Source organism: Melospiza melodia, chromosome 1, assembly GCF_035770615.1.
Source record: "Melospiza melodia melodia isolate bMelMel2 chromosome 1, bMelMel2.pri, whole genome shotgun sequence".
NCBI lineage: Eukaryota > Metazoa > Chordata > Aves > Passeriformes > Passerellidae > Melospiza > Melospiza melodia.
The window spans coordinates 57997564-58018749 of NC_086194.1; the positions used below are offsets into that span (position 1 = coordinate 57997564).

Sequence of the window (21186 nt, forward strand, 5' to 3'; positions counted from 1 at the left end):
GCACAAACCATAGCTCAGCAATAGTAGGAAGCTGTGAGAGGGAAGACATTGCAATAAGATGGAAGGCTTGCAATTACAATAAAAAAATTTATTTACAAAACATATGTTGTAAATGAACTGTTGATATGTGTTATAATTGTAACTGTGCTAGAAAGAAGAAAGAAGGGGTGGAACTGGAATAGTGGAGAAAGAAGTGCTGTATGGCATTCTGAATACCTCAGGGTAGCTGAGAAAAAGCTCACTAAGGCTGTAGGATTGGCAATTATACCACAAAGGTTATGATACAAGCATACAAATCAACAGTGCATCCCGACCTTTACTAGTACATTCAGTAGAACATTTTTTAGCCACAGCTGGGAGATGACAAAAATTGATAAAAGAAAACAAGTCACAGAGCAAATTCTTTGTGTAAGACCAGCAAAATGAAAAGTCTATGATGATTACATTTGGAGAAGAGACGAATAAGAGAAGCAAAAACACTTTAGCAGATTCATGACACCACAAAGGTCTGTTGGCTAGTATAGTTTCTCAGAATGCAAAATCAGTGAGTTAAAGGAAAATAAGTCTTGAACTTGATATTTTAAAATATCAGGTTATATGCTTTTTTTGCATACACTTAGTAAGTCTGTAAAACAGGTTTTTTCACAAGACAGTTATTGCTGAGAAAAATATCAGCTCATAGGGGAAATGTATTCTACATGAATTTGTAGAAAATTACATTAAAAGGAAGGAACCCATGCCACAGCATTTTGGGAGGAGTGTTTGCCTGTGGGAGGGACTCATGTTGCAGCAGGTGCGGTAGGCTGCTTCTCATGAGAGCGGACCCACGCTGGAAAAGTTCTTGGAGAACTGTCTCCTGTAAGAGGGACCCCACAGTCTCACAGGAGAAAGACCCTTCTCCCTGAGCAGAGGAAGATCTCATGGGACGAACTGACCAAAACCCCACCTCCTGTCTTCCTGTGTTCTCAGTGGGAAGGAGGGAGGGGTGGGGGAAAGAAAAGCTGGTTTTAAGACTTATTTTACTTCTTATCATCCTTCTCTGATTTTGTTAGTAATAAATTCACTTTATACCTCTAAGCTGAGCCTGTTTTGCCCTTGGAGCGTTTTCTCCTGGTCCTTAACTCATGAGCCCTTCTTTAATTTTTGCTCTCCTCTGCCCAGCTGTGGCATTGGAGGGGGAATGGGTGCCTGGCATTTGACCAGTGTGAAATCCAACACTATCAGACACTAATGCTAAGGCAAACCTGATTCCCAGTAGTGGCTTACCTGATTTCAGCAATCTGTGCAAGCCTCGGGCTCTCTAGAACTGACTGAAGTCCCAGAGTCCTGTCTCATGACATCTGAGGGAACAGTAGAGGCTCTGAAACCTGAAAAAAGTACTTTTGATATTACTCTACTACTACTACGACTACTACTACTACTACTACTACTAATACTACTACTACTACTACTACTACTAATAATAATAATAATAATAATCCTGCTGGAATCAGAAATGCCCCAGGACAAAAGGCAAGGACAGATTTCCTGACAAAAGCAGCTGGGAAACTGTGTTATTTTTGTAAGAACCAGAACTGAATAGCCAAAAAGTGAAAAACAATTTTAATTGATAGAGAGAAATGTGTCGTCCTGTCTTAACAGCATTTACCACTCTGTGTGCTCCCTTGTTAAGAATTCCAGGCTACTGTCTTCTGCTCTGCCTGCAGGCAAGGCCCTGTTCCTTTAGCAAGCACAATTCCGGCATGTTTGTCACCAGTTTTGGCCTCCTACTTCAAGGGACAGTTGACCAGAGAAAAGGGACCCCTTGGCTTACTCTGGTCTGGGTCCTATGACTTTTCATATTTTTATTAGCATTTTTTAAAAATGAAAATATCAAAGAATGACACTTAAGATTTAAGTACTAAGAGCCAAATACATTCACAGAGGTTAAAAGTCTCCATAAAACCTCAGAAGAAAAGATCAGGAATTTGAAACATCAAGGGCTCCTCCAGTTTTGGGATTAGCAGTAAGTTTCTTTCAATATCCAGTCTATCTACTGTCAAAGAGAATATCCACTGTTGCACTTGATAAGGTAGAAAACAATACATATTAATTACTGCTGGCTGTTGTCCTCCAGGCACTTTCCCTCTAAGTGGTGCAACTGGCTATGACTATGATGGCCCTGGTCTGGGTCTGGATCTCCCTTTTCTCTATCAGTACTGTCTACTTTTCTCCCCATTACATGTAGAAATGCTTGCGCCTGGAAAGCCATGAATTATTTCAGGGAGAAAGGGGAGTTTCATGTGAATCCTGGTATTTAACCTGTGTGACAGACCCAGACATTAAAGTAAGTGGTAGTCTTATTCTCCAAGCTTCACATGAGATGCTTGAATATATATTTGAAAACGCTATTATGTTTAAATTGTTTTAAGAGTAAACCTCTGGGGAATTTGTCTTTTCTTTCATAAGGTAGCAACAACTTCAGCAAGTAAACCTTATGGTGGTGAGGGCTGGAGTCTCACTCTATCAGCACCTACAGCCTTCAGGGACTGCAGTAAAGGGCATACTGTATGGTTAGTGGGGTTCTTTTCTGGTTTGGGCCTGGAAAGACACAGTGGCTGAAAAATACAAAGATATTTAAACAGCTTATCCTGGTTTAGATGCCTGCAGCCAGTGCTAAAGGGGTAATTTACATTTTTGAAAGTCCCTTCTAAGCTATAACTCACTGTAGTAGGCACTGAAAAGCCTTTATTTCCATGGCTGGTCACAGAAACACCCCTACCTGGGTTTAGTAATGCTGACTATAGCAGAAGGCGTTTTTTTTATATTAACTGTCCACACAGGAACTCATACTCTGTAATACACTTTCAGCTTTGTCATACCACAGTAAGTCAAAATGTTTCTGTACTATTTTTCCAGCTAGGCAAACTGAGAAAGTAGCTGACCTGTGGTAGGATGACTAAAGGACTTTAACCTCTCTTGACAGATGAGTGCAACTGTTTGTAGAAAATAGTTTTCTGGATGGTCTATGTATGCACATCATTGCAAACAAGGTGTTTTACTCAGTACCCAGACACTTTGGGTGCCACCACAGAGAGAAACTAAATTTTTCTCTTTTTTCATGACCCATGATTTAATGCAGAAAATCCATAGAAGCCTTCCCTAGCTAGACTTGCCATGGGACAACCTCTCACTAGAGTTTCCAGTTTTAGTTTTAGGTATTTATAAGTTATTTCCCATATTTTAGCCAAATTAATTGCTGGGGCAAAATAGCAAAAGTCAGTCTGCTTATAAAAGTTAATGCAACAAAAACTTGGAACATGTCCTTCTCTGCATGCAGAATTTCATTCTAAAAGTCATATTTACCCAAAATAGATAAGTAAGACCAAATGGCTTATATGTCATTGCAATAAAGTGACAATAATCAAAACATGTGTGAATCAAATTATTCATCAAGAATCTAAGCAAAATCAATTTACTGGAATTCCTGATAACAACCCACACAGCTGAAATAAAGCATTCTTTTATATGTAATAAATTCAGATTAGTAACTAGGGGTTTTATATTTGTATCATAGCTGTTTCTCTTCATATGCTTGATGCCATTTGTCTGTGGTATGTGTGTGTGTGCATCACAGTGGTTTTGGATATTGTGTTAGTTTTGCATCACAGAAGTGACGTTTTGGGAGAGACTTAGCAGTTTCTTCAGTCTGACAGGAAACCAATCAGTAGCTGGTTTTGAGAACTGATAATCTGTTAAACCATTGGAAAGCTATACACGCTTCTGTGAAAAACATATGTTAAAGACGAAAGAAACCCAGGAACTCTTTGTTTTCCCCTTCCGACAGGCAAAGCCAGCCGGGCCCCTGTCTCGGCCAGGCCGGGCCAGGCCCAGCGGCCCCTGCCGCAGGACGCCCTCAGGGCCCCCGCATTGGCTGCTGGGCAGGGGCAGAGGAGAGGCAATCAGCCCTGCCGTGCTGCCCGCTGACACCCTGGCTGCTGCAGCCCTGCCGTGCTGCCCGCTGACACCCTGGCTGCTGCAGCCCTGCCCGCTGACACCCTGGCTGCTGCAGCCCTGCCGTGCTGCCCGCTGACACCCTGGCTGCTGCAGCCCTGCCCGCTGACACCCTGGCTGCTGCAGCCCTGCCGTGCTGCCCGCTGACACCCTGGCTGCTGCCCCCCTCAAGCCGCATTCCCGCCACAAGCTACCGAGTCCATCCGGGGCCACGTGGCCTTCTACGGGCCCCAGGCAAGATATTGACTCTTGCAGTGCTTCAATCCTCCCGCAAGTGAGAGAACATGTCAGAAGTGTAGACACGTAAATAAACAACATGAAAACACCGAGGTCGGTGAAGAAAAAGTCAAGTCCCTGATAGGAGGGATGAGCCTTTAGTTTTAGGCTGAACTCCTCTTATAAAGCTATGGAGTAGGACTCTTTTTTCTCCCTGTAATGCATGAAGGTTTGGGGAGATGAAAGTCTTCAAATTGTAGGTACTAAGCAAAGGCCCCCATACAAAAGTAAACAGATGTTAAAGTATCTGTCGTCCTACTAGAAGTTTGAACAGAGGAGAGAAGAGTGATGAAGATCCTGTGCCCCCAGGAAGAGAAGATCTCTGTTCCTAGAGATGAAGATGGTTTCAGAGATTGACCTTTGCTTTTAAACAACTCATCTTTAAAACTGTACCCCATAAGTTGGCATGGCCCATAAACACAGCTGTGGGAGATTTCACAATTGCAGATTTCCCCAGGTGGTTGTTTTTAGTGGAAATTAAAAGCCATGAAAGAACTGTTTTCTTGTGGAGAAGTCTCTATGACAGGAACAAGAGGGACTTCTCTCCCTATGTGAACTGAAGAAAGACCATTCTAGAGGTGGTAAACTGGAAATTTTAGGTTTTGTTTCTTTACATTATCAGCAGGAAAGAAATGTTTATAGGGGGAGAAGTGTTCTGAAGGTTGTGTTCTGATTCTTATTACTCTTTCTTTTAGTTACTGTTAATAATTTTTTCTTTATACTCATTTAAAGTTTTGAGCCTGCTTTGCCTCTCTCCTAATCCTATCTCACAGCAAGAAATAAGTAAGTACATTCTAGTGAGTGTATTAATAATTGGCCAGGACTGAACCCACACTAATTAGCACATTAGCCAAGAAATCTCAAATTAGCAAACCAAAACCACTACAGATATTATACTTAAAATTTAGAATTAGTTTCTTACCTAAAAAAAGATAATGAGGATATTCCACTGTTTAGTTGGGGTTTTTTAAAACATATCCAGATAAGCAGTCTCAGTAGGAAATGATTTGGCAAGTTACTTGAATTTTTGGTAATTGGTGAATAAAAATGACTTGTACCCAAATGTATATAGAACTTTACATATGGAGTGAGTCACTCCATATGACTTTAAAGAAAAATAATTTAAAAAATCCCAAACTTTATTTATCATTCAAAGTGAAGTCATTGACTAAGAATTATTGAGAAACCAACAGGAAAATCTAGCAGAAAAAGTAAACCTTGCCTGAGATTCATGTGGTGTCTTTTGACAAGTGGTTCAAGTTAGGAGTCAACAGTTGGAAAACCTAAAAATTACCATCAAAAGTCTTCAGTAAACACAACTTTACATCATTACTGTTTTTCACCTCCTGGCTCTTATCTGCTTGTGTTCTTTAAAGAAATGTCAGAGTCAGAGATGGAGATTGGTAGATGAGTTGTAGTATTACATCAGAGTCTACGTAAACATAAACACTACTTTCACTTCATTGATGTCCCATGGCCTAAATGAAAGCATTGTCTAGTTGACTGATACTGTCCTAAGTTACAACCTGTTCTAAGATATGTTCCTTACATAAATAGAATATGAAGGGACTGATTTTTATGAGTCTACCTTTTTGCACAGAAGAACATCTCACAAAATGCTTCGGCAGATTTTTAGGTTTCCTCAATTTGATTTCACAAAAGATAGCAAGTGAAAAAAAGGGCTGGGCTGTGATTTCAAGTGCACCTGGAACCATGAAGGAAACAGACCAAAAACACTTTCAAAAATACTTTTCACTTGGTGGAGAGGAGTGTTGTTTTTCTTTCATTTCTCTTACTGGGCACACTGAAAAAAAATCTGACTTGTTAAAGGCTACAAGTTCTTACGAATTGCCTGAGCAGTTCAGATACTGCCAGCTGCCTGACAGCATGGAAAAATGTGCCGAAGACCTGAAAACATGATGGTGCATGGGAAGAATGAGATTTTTTTTGAAACTTATGGTAGTTTTTTTAAGTAGACCTGTACATCAGACAAGCATGCTCCTCTTGCATTGTGTCTTTATCTCGTTACTTAAAATGATGGTGGTGAGTTAAAAAATCCTTTTAAAAAATCATTTCACTTATATCATTTAAAGCTGTTTACTCTCAGTTCACCTCAGATTTTTTAGACAGAAAAACTGCAGTCAGGACAGTGGCAGGCTGGAGTACAATAATTTCAGAGGCCAGTAGCTTTATGTTAAGCAGTCAGTCAATGATCCTCAATTCAGTTCATAAAAAGCTGTCTAAACAGCAAAATCCATAGATAAATTGATGAATACACACATACACATATACAAATGCATATGAGTTCTTTGGATCTTTGTCATTTTACAGCTTGGTCTACTTTCCATTCATCTTTTAGAGTTTTTTTTCATGTTTCTTCATGAAAGAGACTGTTTTGCCTTGTTTCCTTTTTCTCTTTGGGAGAGGAAATAGACACATTCCTGTATATTTTTCACTTCATTGTGAATGGTAAGAGAGTCATAGTTTTCCATGACAGATGCACAAGAAAAAGTAGAAATAAAAGTGGGAAAATAGTTTGAAATGTCTAATTGCAATTGTTGTTCTCTACATTTTCAGCCAAAATTTACTCCTAGTCAAACATGTGAAGTCCAGAGAATTATTTTAAAATCTGTAAAATTAGGTTTCTTTAAAGTACTTTAAAATACTAATGAGTATCAATTTTAGTGTATAGAGATAGAGATGCCTGAAAGTATTTGAATTTTTTAAAAAAGTATTAAGTGAAAATGTTTCAAGTCTGTAATCAATGAGAATTCTTTTGAGAAATGACTTATGAGTATAGAGGGGTAAGAGATGACTACATTATCAATAAAACCTTTGTCATCAATACTGAAGGACAGGGTGAATAACAATATTAAACATGCTCTACAGTTCTTCACTTTCTTTCACATAAATGATGTGTTCACAAAACAAGATAAATAAATGTAAAAAAAATAACCAAAAAAATTCAAGTGAACAAAAAATCATGGTGCATTACGTTACTTTGCAGTGGAATGTGCTATTTCAAGCTTGGTACATACTGTGAATACCAGGATAAAATAATCTGTTCAGCACAGTGAAATATGAGTACTTTTACTAGAGTGACAACTGTTGCAGGCAAAGCAGAAAAGGAAAGATTTCCCACCTACATCTCCCCTAGGTGGTACATGAGGAGATGGAGAGAGTTAAAAGGACAGACAGAAAAGCAGGTATCTAGTTTATTTTTAATGGTTTGACAAAATACTGGTTTCCCTGAAGTGCATGTTTTGGGGACTGATCCTTCTCTCACCCCAGGAGCAAAACTGAGCCCAGGCACACAAGATCCTGCTTCAGCTGCACAGCCACCCCCAGAGGTTAATGCAAGGAGTCCTACATGCGTATGTGCAGTAGTTACAAGATCCTGATGGCTTTATTACCCTTGAGGCCTCCTCTTCGGTATGTCAGTTTACTCCTAACCTGCAGCCACATGACGAAAATTAAACAAGGGTTTGTTGCATTTGCTGCTGTGGAAATATGAATTCAGTTGCTTCAGTTTCAATGGAATTTCCCTCCTCCCCCCACCACTCCCCCCTTGTTTTTTGAACATTTACATTTTTATGAAAAGTCAAGAACAGGAGACATTTGCAACAAGCAGAAAGGGAGGGGATAGCCTCCACTTATCCATTCCCTTCTGCCAATTCTCTCTCCAGTCCCCACCACATTTTTCCTCGTTAACTGTGTTGGGGCAAAGAGGTGGGAGTGAGGGAATAAAAGCATTCCTGCATGTCTGGAGGAAAGAAAATAGATAAAAGAGGAAAGTGAAAGGGGAGAGGAACAGCGGCCAGGGACTTGAACGGCCAGTGAAACGACGCTTCTCTGGCCCCCCTGTTCAGATAATAATTAACTCGGTGTTAAAGATTAATACTCAGGCAAAGCATAAATGTATAAGTGGCCCGGGCAAGCCGAATGTACGTGAGGTGCCTCCTGCTCTCCAGGCCGCCCAGCTGCCCTCGCCCGGCCCCTGCTCAGCGGCATGAGTGGCCCGCAGTGCGCGCTGTGCCGCGGCTGGCTCCGGGCGCTGCTGCTCCGGGCGCTGCTGCTGCTGCAGGCCGCCCGCCTCGCCCGCGGCGCGCAGCCCGTGCTCTGCGCCCCCTGCACCCCGGAGAGGCTCGCTCTGTGCCCGCCCGTCCCGCCCGACTGCCCGGAGGCTGCTCGGCAGCCGGGCTGCGGCTGCTGTCACATCTGCGCTCTCGGGCCGGGGCAGCCCTGTGGGGTCTACACCGCCCGCTGCCGCCTGGGACTCCGCTGCCGCATCCCTGCAGGGGAGTCCCGGCCGCTCTCCGCCCTCATCCAGGGGCACGGGACGTGCTTGCCCGCCAGCGAGGCCGGAGAGATGCGTACAGAAGAGCGGGCAGGTACCGCGCCATCGCGTCCCCTCACGGGCCCGGTCGGGAGCTGCGGGCACGGCCCTCGCCGAGGGCGGCCGGAGGAATTGGCAGGCGCGACGCGGGCTAGGGGAGCCAGAAGCTGGGAATAATGAGCGAAGTTAGGGAGGCGTCTGAAATATAGGGAGGCTGGAATGCACTTTCCAGGGAAACGTGCTCTGACCTGTTCCAGCTGAGATGCATCCTGGTGCCGTACCTAAGATGTTCGCAACAGGCTAGTACCCTACAATCTGAAAACATGAAAACCCTAAAGCATAATGATGGAACAATGAAGAATAACTACAATAAAGTATCTGGGAGGCTGCACACAATTTTTCTTTAGTAGCAGACAGTAGCTGGAGTAGGACAAATGTTTTATAGGCTTTAGTTATGTCCATCTGTAAAAGTCATGACAGAGAATGAAAAGGCTTTGTGCCTGGCAGTAAAATATACCTTGAGCAATGGAGTGCTAGCCAAATTATCTTGAGGCAAAAAGGCATCTCAAGCATCTTAGACTCTATGATGGGCAGGAACTTCTTCAGTGTTATTTTAGTATTTTTCAATTTATTATTATTATAATAATGATGATGACTGTTATTATTATTATTTTCATCATCACTACTGCTATGTCTATGAAGTAGTTATTAGTGTAACTCGGTAGCATTACAAAAATAATCATCATTGACTCAAAATAACAATAGCCATTAGTAGAAGTAAGTGGAGTTTCTCTCGTAGTTGAGGGGGTGGGGAAGGCAGAGAACAGTGACCAAATTGAGTATTTAATCTACCTGCATTATATTTGATTTGATTTTTCCAGAGTTTGCTAGCTTCATTCCTCCCTTACTTTCTTTCTTCCTTTCCTTGCTCCCTCAATTTCTCACCTTCATTTTTTCTTGAATATTTTCAATCTATTGCCTGTTTACAGCCTTGATCCAGCAAGTAATTTAGATACATAAAAATTTTATCCTATGATGAATCACCTGCAATTGCAAAGAGCTTCTCTTGCTTTCAGTGGAAGAGTTCACACATGCTGATTTAGGCACTGGTGTGAAGGCCATGATCAGGCAGAAACAAATATTTTCTGCCGGTTCTTTGCTATTTGGTCTACTGCAGGTCAGCAGGAGCTACTTCTGGCCCCTGTGAATTGCTACCCCTTCTTATTTATGAGGCAAGAGCACAGTACAGGATACCATGGGATGAGTCTTGACCATTTCCTTTCATGAATAAAACCAGAAGTACATCACGCTGACAAAAATCTAAATTCATTACAAGTTTAACATCAATTTTTTCTCATTTAGCCAAGTTTCTACAAGCCACTGTAGTTGAGAAGGTTTTTTTTGCTTCTAACAGATGGGCTGCAACTTCATCTTTGGGATTCAAGTAATTTTGAAGGATCATAAAATAACCAACTTGTTAGAGAATAGCTGCTGAGCCCTTCTATGAATTTATAATCTAAGTATAATTTGCCATGCTGCACATGTAATTTATTCCTACAGGATCTACTGTAATGGATGTCTTAGATATTACTTTTTCTTTTCTTTTTGTTGATCTTTCTTTTCACCTTTTTAAACTTTGAGAAATAAGTGCCAAATTTCACTGAAGATGTTTACTTTAATATAATCACTTCTAGATTCTATAGAACCTGATGATATGCCTCTGGAAAGCACTGAAATAACACAGGATCAGCTGCTGAACTATCAGTTGATGTTTCCCATAGGCCAGGATAAATCAATTCCCTGGAATTACATCACTGCGTATGAAAACATGAAAGCAAAGAGAATATCTGAACTCAAGAAATGGAAAGAGCAGGTGGGTTTTCTTTGTAAAACTTTTAGAGACCATTTCAGTAGAGCCTTGCAAAATGTCTGGAGACAAAATGACAAAATGTCTGGAGCCATAATAACATGTGTGCATCAGGTATGTCCTAAACAGACTTCATGCAGAGGCTGAATGTTTCACCATATTTACAATCAGATTATAACCTGCCCCCTTAATTTGCAAGAACCTATATTAAATTCTTGGACTCCTTTTTAGTTTTAGTTAAGAAAAGGCATTTTTCACTGGTCCAACACACAGCAAAATAAAAGGGAGTCCTATGAAGTTATTGATGGAACATCAATGCAAAACAAAATGTGATTCACTCTGACCACAAGGAAACACTATTAAGTGTATTCATGTAGAAAGAAAAAAACCTCAACAATTAAAGTGGGGCTCGACACTGCAAAATCCTACTGGGTAATGAGAATGCACGGCCTTTGCAAGCAGGTTTGTGTTCCACTTGAGAGCACCAGAGAACCACGGTTAGACAGGTCCCAGGCGGCAGCCGCACCCCTGCATTATGGAGCTGGGTTAGTTGGGCTGCACAGAAGCTTTGGTTCGTAATGGTCACTGACAAATTGGAAAAGATAAAGAAAACATATATTAATCACCACCCTACCTCAGGAAGCCTCATTCCATATCCAGAACAGGACTTAATCATTGATTGAGTTTAAATATGTATATGTGCTGTTAGCGGCAATTCTGATTTTTAGGGCTTCTGCTTTTCTCACCCTGAGCCACAGATAAACCCACAGACTGGAATATGACAGCTTATATGAAGGGCTAACATGGGAGGTTTTGCAAAAGCAGAGTTTATGGTTTCACTCAGAAGTAGAAATATTTATTCAATTACTTTTCCTTTCTTGTACTGATTCAAATGTGTTAGGTACTATTGATGTACAGAAATTGTGACTTTGAAAAAGAGTGCCAGCAAATTGTGAAAACAGTGAATATTGCAAACAGTTCTTCATTCCCAGTTCCAAGAACTTTGGGGTTTGGTCCCAGAGCTATAGAATGGCTCCATGTTGCTTTGGTAACGGTTCTGTCCTGTACAAAAGATAAAAAGCGTTCAGATGTTTGTTCTTGCACCATCTCTGTATGTCTCGTACCTATCTTTCATATATCAACACAGCACGAGCCATGGCAACCTGGAAAACGTGACCAATCTCATGTACCAGTCTTCTAACTTCCACCTCCCTGTAAGAGGAGAGATTGTATCCTCTAAGCAGTAATGTGTTTACTTAGTACAGGTTAAACGTTCGTGAGTGGCAATTTAAGGACTAAAATCTCCATGTTTATAGAACAGAAAAAACCTCAAAGAATAAAAACAAAGGTCTGAATGCAACACCAGAGTTTTCTGGGTGTGCTTCTACTGAAAAAAAGAAAAACTACATGCAAAACAGTCCAGTGTAGACTTTTTGCCTAATAAGTATTTTCAGCTTTTTACTGTCTATATTCTAATCACCTTTTATGTAGCTGATGTACTTGTGATTTTGGTATTCACTATCCTGGTATTCTTGCAGAGTCCTTGTCAGAAGGAGCTTTACAGATCCCTGTATAAACTGGTGAAGGCTCAGAGAAGCAGAGGGGAGATTTACAAATTTTACTTGCCCAACTGCAACAAGAATGGATTTTACCACAGCAAACAGGTGCGTGCCTTTTCCCCTCTCTCTGCCTCGCAGCAGTGCTGTGACTAGCCTGATATAGCCAACCCTGTCACAGCCCTCTGCTCCCAAACTCAGAAGTTTGCAGCAGGTTGTGAAAACAGGAATACTTAGAGGAGATGGTTTGTCCTTCTCTTCAAGGTGAGCTGCATGCTAGTGGCTGTCAGCAATAGAGGCAAAAGTCTTTTCCCTTCACAAAAGAGGTGTACTCAAAGCCTTTTCCAAAATATTTTAAGCCTATCTGCTCCCATGTACCTGATTTGTTAGCATTCATTCAGTTGGCATTAATTCATAAGATCTGCCATACTACCTGCCAAAACCCATTGAATATACAATAATCACTATGTAAAAAGAGGGCTCTCAGCTCACAGGCAGCAGAAAACCTGCACAGGCAGTGGAAAAAAAAAACTCTTTAGAGAAAAATTAACCTTCTGAAAGCCTAACAAAAATACTGATTTGTGCTGCCTCTGGATTAGGTTATTTGCTCATTTCCATTATACCCTCAAAAAAATCTTTTGCAAGTTACAGTGAGAGTAATATGCAAAACTAACTAAAGCTCCAAACCTCAAGCCACACCCTGTAACCACAGGTCATGCACACAAATTTAGTAGGTCTGCATAATTGTGTGTCACCAGGACTCCTTGGTTTTGGGTTTAGCATCACGGTGTGACTCACAAACACTGTGACCTGGGATCTAATCAAGCATGAACAGAAACCGATTTAAGCCCCTCCTCAAGAAAAAAAACCCAAAACACATCACCTTTTTTGTCTTCTTGTGTGAAGAGACAGAAAATTCAATCACTGCTCTCACCCTATGAGATTGTATATTCTGCCATCCTTCATTTCTCACGCTGGCGCTGTGAGATACTGCTTTTTTTGCTGCTGTTCACCAAGGGCTGGACAGTTTTAAATCTGAAGTTGCTCTTGTGATAGCTGAGCTTAGGTCTTGGTTCCCTAACCGAGTGTGTTGTTTAGAGGCTCTGCAGACCACTGCATTCAAAACAAGACTATGCATGGCAGGTCCCCATCTTCTGATCCTAATTGTGTCCATCACCTCTACTGGCAGTACCTCACAGGTAATCTTACAGTTACTTACTGTGTTTGGTTTTTTTTTGCTAATGCTATTCTAGTGTGAAACTTTGCTGAATGGAGAGTCTGCTGAATGCTGGTGTGTCTATCCAAAAAACGGCAGAAGAATTCCCGGATCTCCAGCAATTAAAGGAGACCCAGAATGCCAACAGTATCTCAGCTCACAAGAGTAAAACTAAACCCCGAGGTTTTTCACACCAAGTTTTCTGTGGGGCCTGTTGTAGTCAGGAACCATTCCAGTCAGGAGCCATTTCACTAAGGTAGTCTTGTGCACCTGATTTTGAGTGTATGAGTAACCCCATAAAGTAACATTTTTACTGCCCTGAGATTGCCTACATGTTTAAGTGACAAATGTGAGCTACTTCAAGTCCTATAATCTTGTATATTTGGTTTGTATAATATTATATATACTCTCATATGTAAAGCTGATGAATTATTTATTTCGCACTGCGTGTATTTTTGTCTCTATGTGTTGTTACTAATTTATATTCTCAAACACTTCATAACTTTATATTTAAATACTTAATATTATTGTGCTTAAATGTTGGAAGAATGCTGCAACTTAAGCATTCAAATGGCATAGCTATTGGAAAAAATGGCTTGTAAGCTTGCATTTTTATACTACATATTTATAGATGTAAAACTGAATTTTTAAAACTAGATTTCAGTAGAAAGCATGCTTAGAAACTTATTTAAAACATGTTTTGTGAACATATTATGTTACTTTGGCACCTCTGTTTCAATGCCAGTCTGTTTCTTAAAAAATAAATATTATATACCGAAGCTCCTGATGGGACAGTATTTGTATATTTTTTAAACATATGCACTGGATAAATGGCAAAACACAATATGATATTCTGCACCACCTTTGACGATGTAAGTCATTCACAATGTTGACAATATTATTTAAAATGAGCTTGAGCTATTAAAAGTCTTCTGCTCTGCCCTTGTCTCTTATTTTCTGCTTGTTTCCCTTCAACAGTCTGACCTCAGCAGGAAAACAGGCAAAATCTGCCTCTTGCATGCCATGCTCTTTTACATTCAATGAGTTTCCTTCTTTTGGTCTCCCTGCCCCATTGCCCTAGTCCTTTCCTCTCCAGTCCCAGCTGTGCCATGCAAGCCTCTGTCTTGGGCAAAACAGCTGCCTCCAAGGGAAGTTATTAAAAGATTTTCTAGAGAGGAAATTTGAATGCCTTTCTCCACTCAAATGCCCAAGGCAGCAGTATTAGTACATTTACAAGATAACATCAAGACTAGAAAGAGCCATTTCCTGCACATAAATCAGAAGTTATAAAAAGGAGGCTGGGAAAAAAACAGCCTCACACTTTTTTCTGAAAGCAGAGAAGAGGATGCTCCTGGCTTGGGGTACAGTCCATTTTCCTCCCCTACATGTTCCTTTGACTTAGTGATTGCAGAGAACAAGAGAATGCAAGTGACTTCCATTCTGGCTTCAAGTTGATTTTGTCCATGGCGAAATGGGTGTGGGACTAAGCAAGTCACACAGGTGAAAACAGTATGCACCAGCCCTTCCTATGAAAACAGCCGGGGAGGATAGCGATAACATTTTCTAAGAGTCTGGCAGAAGTGAAAGCCTAAAATTCTCCTGCCATTTGTTGGCACAAACTGAGTTTTAATTGGGAGAGGGAAGCTGCTTGTCGAAACTGCAAAGTGAAAGCGTGATCTCTGCTCTCCCTGTTACGTTTCTGTGGCTTCAGACATTGCACTTGCTGACTGTGTTGTATCTGCATGACAGTGTCTGCCAATCCAATGAGGGTCTACTAAACCGCTCTAGATGTAAAAGTGTGGATATAGTACTGACCTCCTTTGTGAAGTCTTTTGAGATCTTCCCAAGGAAAGCACTGCAAAAAAGCAGTCGATGGTATTGGTATTGTAACTAACTAATGTCTAACAGCCCTGTGATGAGCTGCTGTGAAACCTGGCTAAAACTGTGTTACACCACTGCACCACATTCACTATGTCCAAATGCTTGGCAGTCTCTGTATCAAAATAACGAAGAAGTAGCAAGTTTTGGAGTTCTTTTCAGGGAGTGTACTCAGCATGGAACAATTGTAATGGCATTGCCAAGTGAAAATGGTGAAAAAAGGAGGGGAAATCATAGTGTCACAGTTACAGCACACTCTTAAGAGTACTCTGACTGCTCTTACCACAGACCTTGTGTAAAAGTTTATCTCTAAAGAGCAGAAATTGATTCTTTTTGTTGGGATTATTATACATATAGGGGAAACATTAAAAGTTTATGTAGTAATAGTCTATTTGCAGAATAGCAATCCAGTGGACAACTACTTCAGACGTATTGCAGGGTGGAAAGTTCCCATCCTAGCTATAAGAAATTGGAGTTTACAGTGGGGACGGGGGTTTAGGAGATACTCTTTCCTCTGATTGTTAAGTACCAGAAGCAGAAGTCACTTTGTACAACATTCAGGAATGATAGGCCAATTTCTTTGAAGTGTTTAGCCCCTTACTTCCCACTGAAAGTGCCAGGGGAGGAATGCCTCCTTATCTGCAATCTGGCCTCCTATGACATCTCGCCAGGACTCACCAAGACAGACATGTACTCAGCTGCTGAGTAGAGCTGTTGGACTAGAACCAGACTCTTCCATATACTGGGATTAGGACTAATACAAGGAGACAAAGCAGGCAAATTTTATCTTCCCTATAAAAATTCTGCTGGGAGCTTAGACTCCATTTACACCATAGATGACACACACCTTGCTTTGTCCTAATTTTTATGATCAGCCTCAAACATCAGGGTGAAAAATCAAAGGTCTTCAGTTTTTCTCTGTTTTATTTTTTCTGTTTGTGGAGCACTTTGGTTTTGTTGTTTTAGTGGTTGCTTGTTTGTTTGGTTTTGGTTTTGTTTTGTTGGAGTTGAGTTCTCTCCTCTCCTCTCCTCTCCTCTCCTCTCCTCTCCTCTCCTCTCCTCTCCTCTCCTCTCCTCTCCTCTCCTCTCCTCTCCTCTCCTCTCCTCTCCTCTCCTCTCCTCTCCTCTCCTCTCCTCTCCTCTCCTCTCCTCTCCTCTCCTCTCCTCTCCTCTCCTTTTTCTTTTCCATGTGTCAGCTGGCAGTGCTGGCTTCAGTGTGTGCCTGCTGCAATGGTTCCTCCTGTGCTGGCAAGCCAAGGCTGGTGGGAATGAGTGGGCAAACAAGGAAGGTGCCACAGGATATTCACCCAGCTCGAGTGTGTAGCTGGATGTGTAAAGAAGAGGTACTGATCCTTGTTATTTCATATTCACTTGCATTTCTCCTACTCTACCTAAAAAGAAATTAGCTGGTGGGAAGGTCATAAATGAGCATCTGTGATGTTTGGTTCATGTCATCTGAGAACCCTACCTACCCAGTTTGCATTTCTTCTTGCCAAAACCATCAGGTTTGCTGCAGCAGGGCTTTTTCCAGCCATGCCTCCTCCTGCCCATGGCCTACTGCCAGCTGCAAAATGTTCATAGCACAGAAATGAGGTCACTGCCTTCTGTACATCATTTTATACCCATTGGTTCCCCTAAAGCTGTCCAAAGACAACCAAAAATCACCTGGTATTGGCCTCTGCTTATACTGACTCAGGTCTGCTCATTGCTTTGGTGTACAGCAGAGACACATTTGTATCAGCTACAGTTGGCAGAAAGTGAGGGGAGAGAAAGGAGTAGAGAAATGGTGGTGAAGGGTAGGCAACCCTAACACTGAAAGATCATCAGCATCTCTGTCACTTCTCTACCACAAGAACACATGCTTTGGAAAAGAAGGACTTAGGGAACAACTTCCTGCAGACCCAGTCCAAAATGCATTTTAAGATATTAAGCACATGAAAATTTAGCCTTTTACTTTACAAACAAACATATTCCTTTGATCTTGTACTTGCTAATGGTAGTCTTAAACACAGAAAAAAATCAAAAGGTAAATGAAAAATGCATCATATATAGCTTTCTTTCCTCAGGGAAAAGAAAAGTGGGATGGAAAGGAATGGCACATGGCAGAGACTTGTCATAGGATTTACTGCCTTTCTGGAAAGCATTCAGCTCCCATAGCACTAGTTATTAAAAGGGAATCCTAAAAAAATGCTAAAACAGAGCAGGTTTTTTTCTGCAAAGTCAGAAATAAAGATGCGTGTTCTTTACCAGCAGTTTAGCAGCACTGACTTTTCAGAATTATGTTTCTACACACATCATTGCTTTGCTATTGCAGAACAACACTGATGTCTAGCCCCTGCTCAACCCATAATAATAATAATAATAATAATAATAATAATAATAATAATAATAATAATAATAATAATAATAATAATAATAATAATAATAATAATAATACACTAAAAACAAAATAATAAAGAAAAAATGCCTTTAAAAAAAACCGATCCAAACTACTCACTCCAAGCTAGAGTCTCTCATCATGCTGCAAACTGAGTGGTCAAGTTCTATATGTATCTTTAGACAACACTTTTGAAGTTGGTCTACTTTTTCTCAGCTGTCACTCCACTGATAAACCACTAGCCTAAACAGTCTCCCCAGGCTGCACTGAAGACAGGTCTCATGTTTTCTGTTTGCCAACACATTTCGCATTCATGGACCATTGTCGTACATTGCATTAAGAACTGGGCAGATAGCCAGACTGCACAGGACAGTAGAGTATGAACATCTTAGCAAATACCTAATTGTGTTTGACTCCGAGGTTCAGAGAGGTGGTATATATTGAGTAACAGTAGCAGAGTTGGTGGGAGTGGAAGGCTTCTCTTACACCCTATATTACCTAGCCATTTTTGGCTTAAAGGTGGGAGGGAACACAGAAGGAGAGGATCTGTTAGGAATACAGCCACTTCATTCCATATTACCAGTTAGTACCATAAAACCAGCAGTGGAGCAGGAGCCCAAACATACCAGCACTTGCGATATAGTTCCGATGATAGCTCTGCCAACAAACATCTCTCCCTCCTTTTCTCCTCCCTGGACTTATGACTGCCCTCATAGAGCAAAGTTCATGCAAGGAAGCTACTGTGAGGGCACAGGGAGAGGGATAGCATCCCATGAGGAAGATGTGGGAACAAGGGTGCTCTTGGATGTTGCAGTAAGGTTAAATATAAAATTTAGTCCATTCCAGATCATGGCTGTTTTATTTTGAAAAAGTTTCTCCTCATCTCTTCAGACACCTTCTTGGATTATCAAGTCTGAGTGGCAGCATGGGCAGCCCAGCAGAGACAAGGGTACACAAGGGAAGGCAGGGGCTGTGCTTGACTCCTTGCTGCTTCCTTCCTAGCCACGTTTTCCATCAGGGGGAGGGCCTGACCAACAGCTCTTCTAGCAGAGCCTTTGTGCTGCAGTTCTGCTAAGCTGAGTACAGCATAAGCAGTCGTCCTCTTGCTCTCGGTCTCCTCCAACGTAGACATAAACTAACAAAAAGCAGCAGTATTGTGCCTATACTGAAGCTTTTAATTGCGTAATCATGCAAATGGTGACAGGTGATTTTTTCTCTCTCTCGCTTAGTGCTTTGTGGTGAACGCACCAAGCTGATGTGGAAATGCTGAGGTTCTTTGGAATAGCATCTTAGTGTGAGATGTCTGTGGAGGCCTAGAGCAAATGGTGGATATAATAGTCATCATCTTTTATATTTTTTCTTTGCCTGCAGTTTCTGTTTATTGCTGCGTTGGCAGCTAAAGTATTACCATTTAGCCCCAGCAAGGGAACAGAAAAAGGAGATCAGCAACAATTTACTGGTAGTTTGGTAATAGCAGCTGTAGAAATGTATGGCAGCATCTGAAGGCAGAGGGTTGCGTGCAGCACCCCTGTGATAAAACAATAATCAATTGTAGAAGCTTAGTTAGGCCTTACTGAGTGTAATTTACATGATACACAGCAGACATAGGAAACAAGTTTCACCTTGAATATTCTCGATATGGCATAAGCAGGCAAAAATAGCCTCTGCTCTCCAGTTGCAAGGAGAGAGGGAAATGCACTCTCAACCTGGCTCTTGTAAGCAAGTCCTTCCACTTTTGGAAGGTATTACCACAAATGGCTATGGGAAGCGGTCCTTCTCAGTGACATTTTCTCTAGAATTTTTCAGATTAGGCAATTTTTCTGCATGAAACCTCAGCTTTGTTCTGCAGAGATAATTTTGCTACCTTTTGTTCCATCCCCACTCATGGGAAGAGCAGTGGGGTAAAATTAGCCTTGACAGAGAAAGGCTCTTAAGGAATTTGGATAGGTCAGCAGAAGTAGAAAGCCAGAATGCATACAGCAGCAGGACATGAATTCTGCAAAGATAAACTGAGATTTGCAGCATAACCCTCTGCTTTTGCTAATACCTGGTCTCCATATTTTTTTCAGCAGCAACATTCTGCCTTGAAGTAATTTGCATTTTTTAACATATTTACAGGGTAAAAGCAAAAAGAAAGGTTTTTTTTCAATGGGATTTTCTCTAAGGCTGGTATATATGCTTCTACTTCTGCAAAATCTGAACTGGAAGAAGTAAATAAAATGCAGAGTTTTAAGACTAAAGCTTGCTCTGATGAACAATAAATTTGTACTACTTGCCATTTTACCAGAAATTTTTCTTTTGGGCAAAAAATGTTGTAACATCTTCCCAATCAATACATTGCATAATTTAGAAAATTTCACATTCTGGAACTTGGGACACCAAACTTCTACTGTTAGGCTCACAGGCCCATAGGCTCAAAGGATGTTTGTGGTTGGAAGAGATCTCTGAAAATGACCTGGTGCACCCCTCCCTGCTCAAGCAGGACCACCAGGGAATGGTTGCCTGGCACTGTGTCCAGATGGCTTTTGAGTATCTCCAAGGATGGAGACTCCAAGATACCCAGGTCCACTGGACATACCAAACGACTTCTCTTCTAAAGGCCTTGAACCTATTTTGCATGCTTGCAGATGAAGCCATTGCTCATACTGATCACAGAAATCTTGTCTTTGGAATACTCTGATATCCTTTTTGGATCTTATTTTTGGATCTCTCAGAAAAAAATGAAAGAAATGGGAGTTGGGAAAGAAAAAGGAGTCCTTTGTAATGAGGAAACAAGTATATTCTTCTGGTAGAAATTAATAGAATTCAGGGATTTCTAAAGGCACAGCAGGACCACAGAGAAAACAGCTACATATACAAACATTTCATTTTGGATACTAATATGCTTTCACCTCCATGAAAATTGCTCAGTACTTTTCTCACTTTAAATAAAATTCCTATTCTTAATATGTGAAATCTCTGTGGAGTCATCCTTGCTTACACAGATTTAGAGTGACTAGAGATATACAAAGATGATTTCCCAAATACTTTGAAAAACCACTACTTAAATTTAGGGCTCAGTTCAGTAAGGAATTATGCTGTGTAGGGTTTCTATGGAATTTAGTCAAAAAAAGTTCAGACTGTACTAAAAATTAATTAATTCCATGGTTTTGGTATTCAATGAAGCCTCCTTCCCTCGTGCAAATAGCTAACACTATGCCCTGAAAGGCAGGCATGTCAAAGAGGTGGAAAAGGATATTCTGGGCTCCAAAAAATATAGCACAGTAGATGCATTAAAAAAGGGAACTTTCTCAGAGTTTGTAAGATAATAAAGCTGTCTGCAGGCAGCTTTAACTTGTATTCTGGTCAATTATAGGGATTTATGCAGCTATGTATCACACATGCTAAAATAAGTACTTATAATATTCATCTGGGCTCCATATGGTACCCATGTACTACCCAGAGACAAAACATGCTCAAGGAAAAATCAGCAAGTTTCGCAATACATATTTTGATCTTTTATAATGCCTTGCCATGCAAATATTTGAGGTGCAAATAATAAGTTACAATTTTTTTTTCTGAGGCTTCTTAATATTAACACAGACCACCTTAGTCTTTTGAAAGAGCTTATAAAAACAAGAAAAAAGCTGACTTTCACTTAATAAAATACTGAAGCTGAAGACAGCGAAGACACAAAGACATAAGGGA

At 40.9% G+C, this 21186-nt stretch overlaps 1 protein-coding gene across 1 annotated transcript; it reads left to right on the forward strand.

The window, feature by feature from the left end:
* The first annotated feature begins 8199 nt into the window (after positions 1-8199).
* IGFBP1 (insulin like growth factor binding protein 1) lies at positions 8200-14185 on the forward strand. Its single transcript, XM_063177202.1, is given in 5 exon segments — positions 8200-8238; positions 8240-8660; positions 10300-10478; positions 12011-12136; positions 13282-14185. Coding segments are annotated over 5 exon segments (885 nt in total). The 5' UTR covers positions 8200-8211; the 3' UTR covers positions 13414-14185.
* Positions 14186-21186: the final 7001 nt, after the last annotated feature.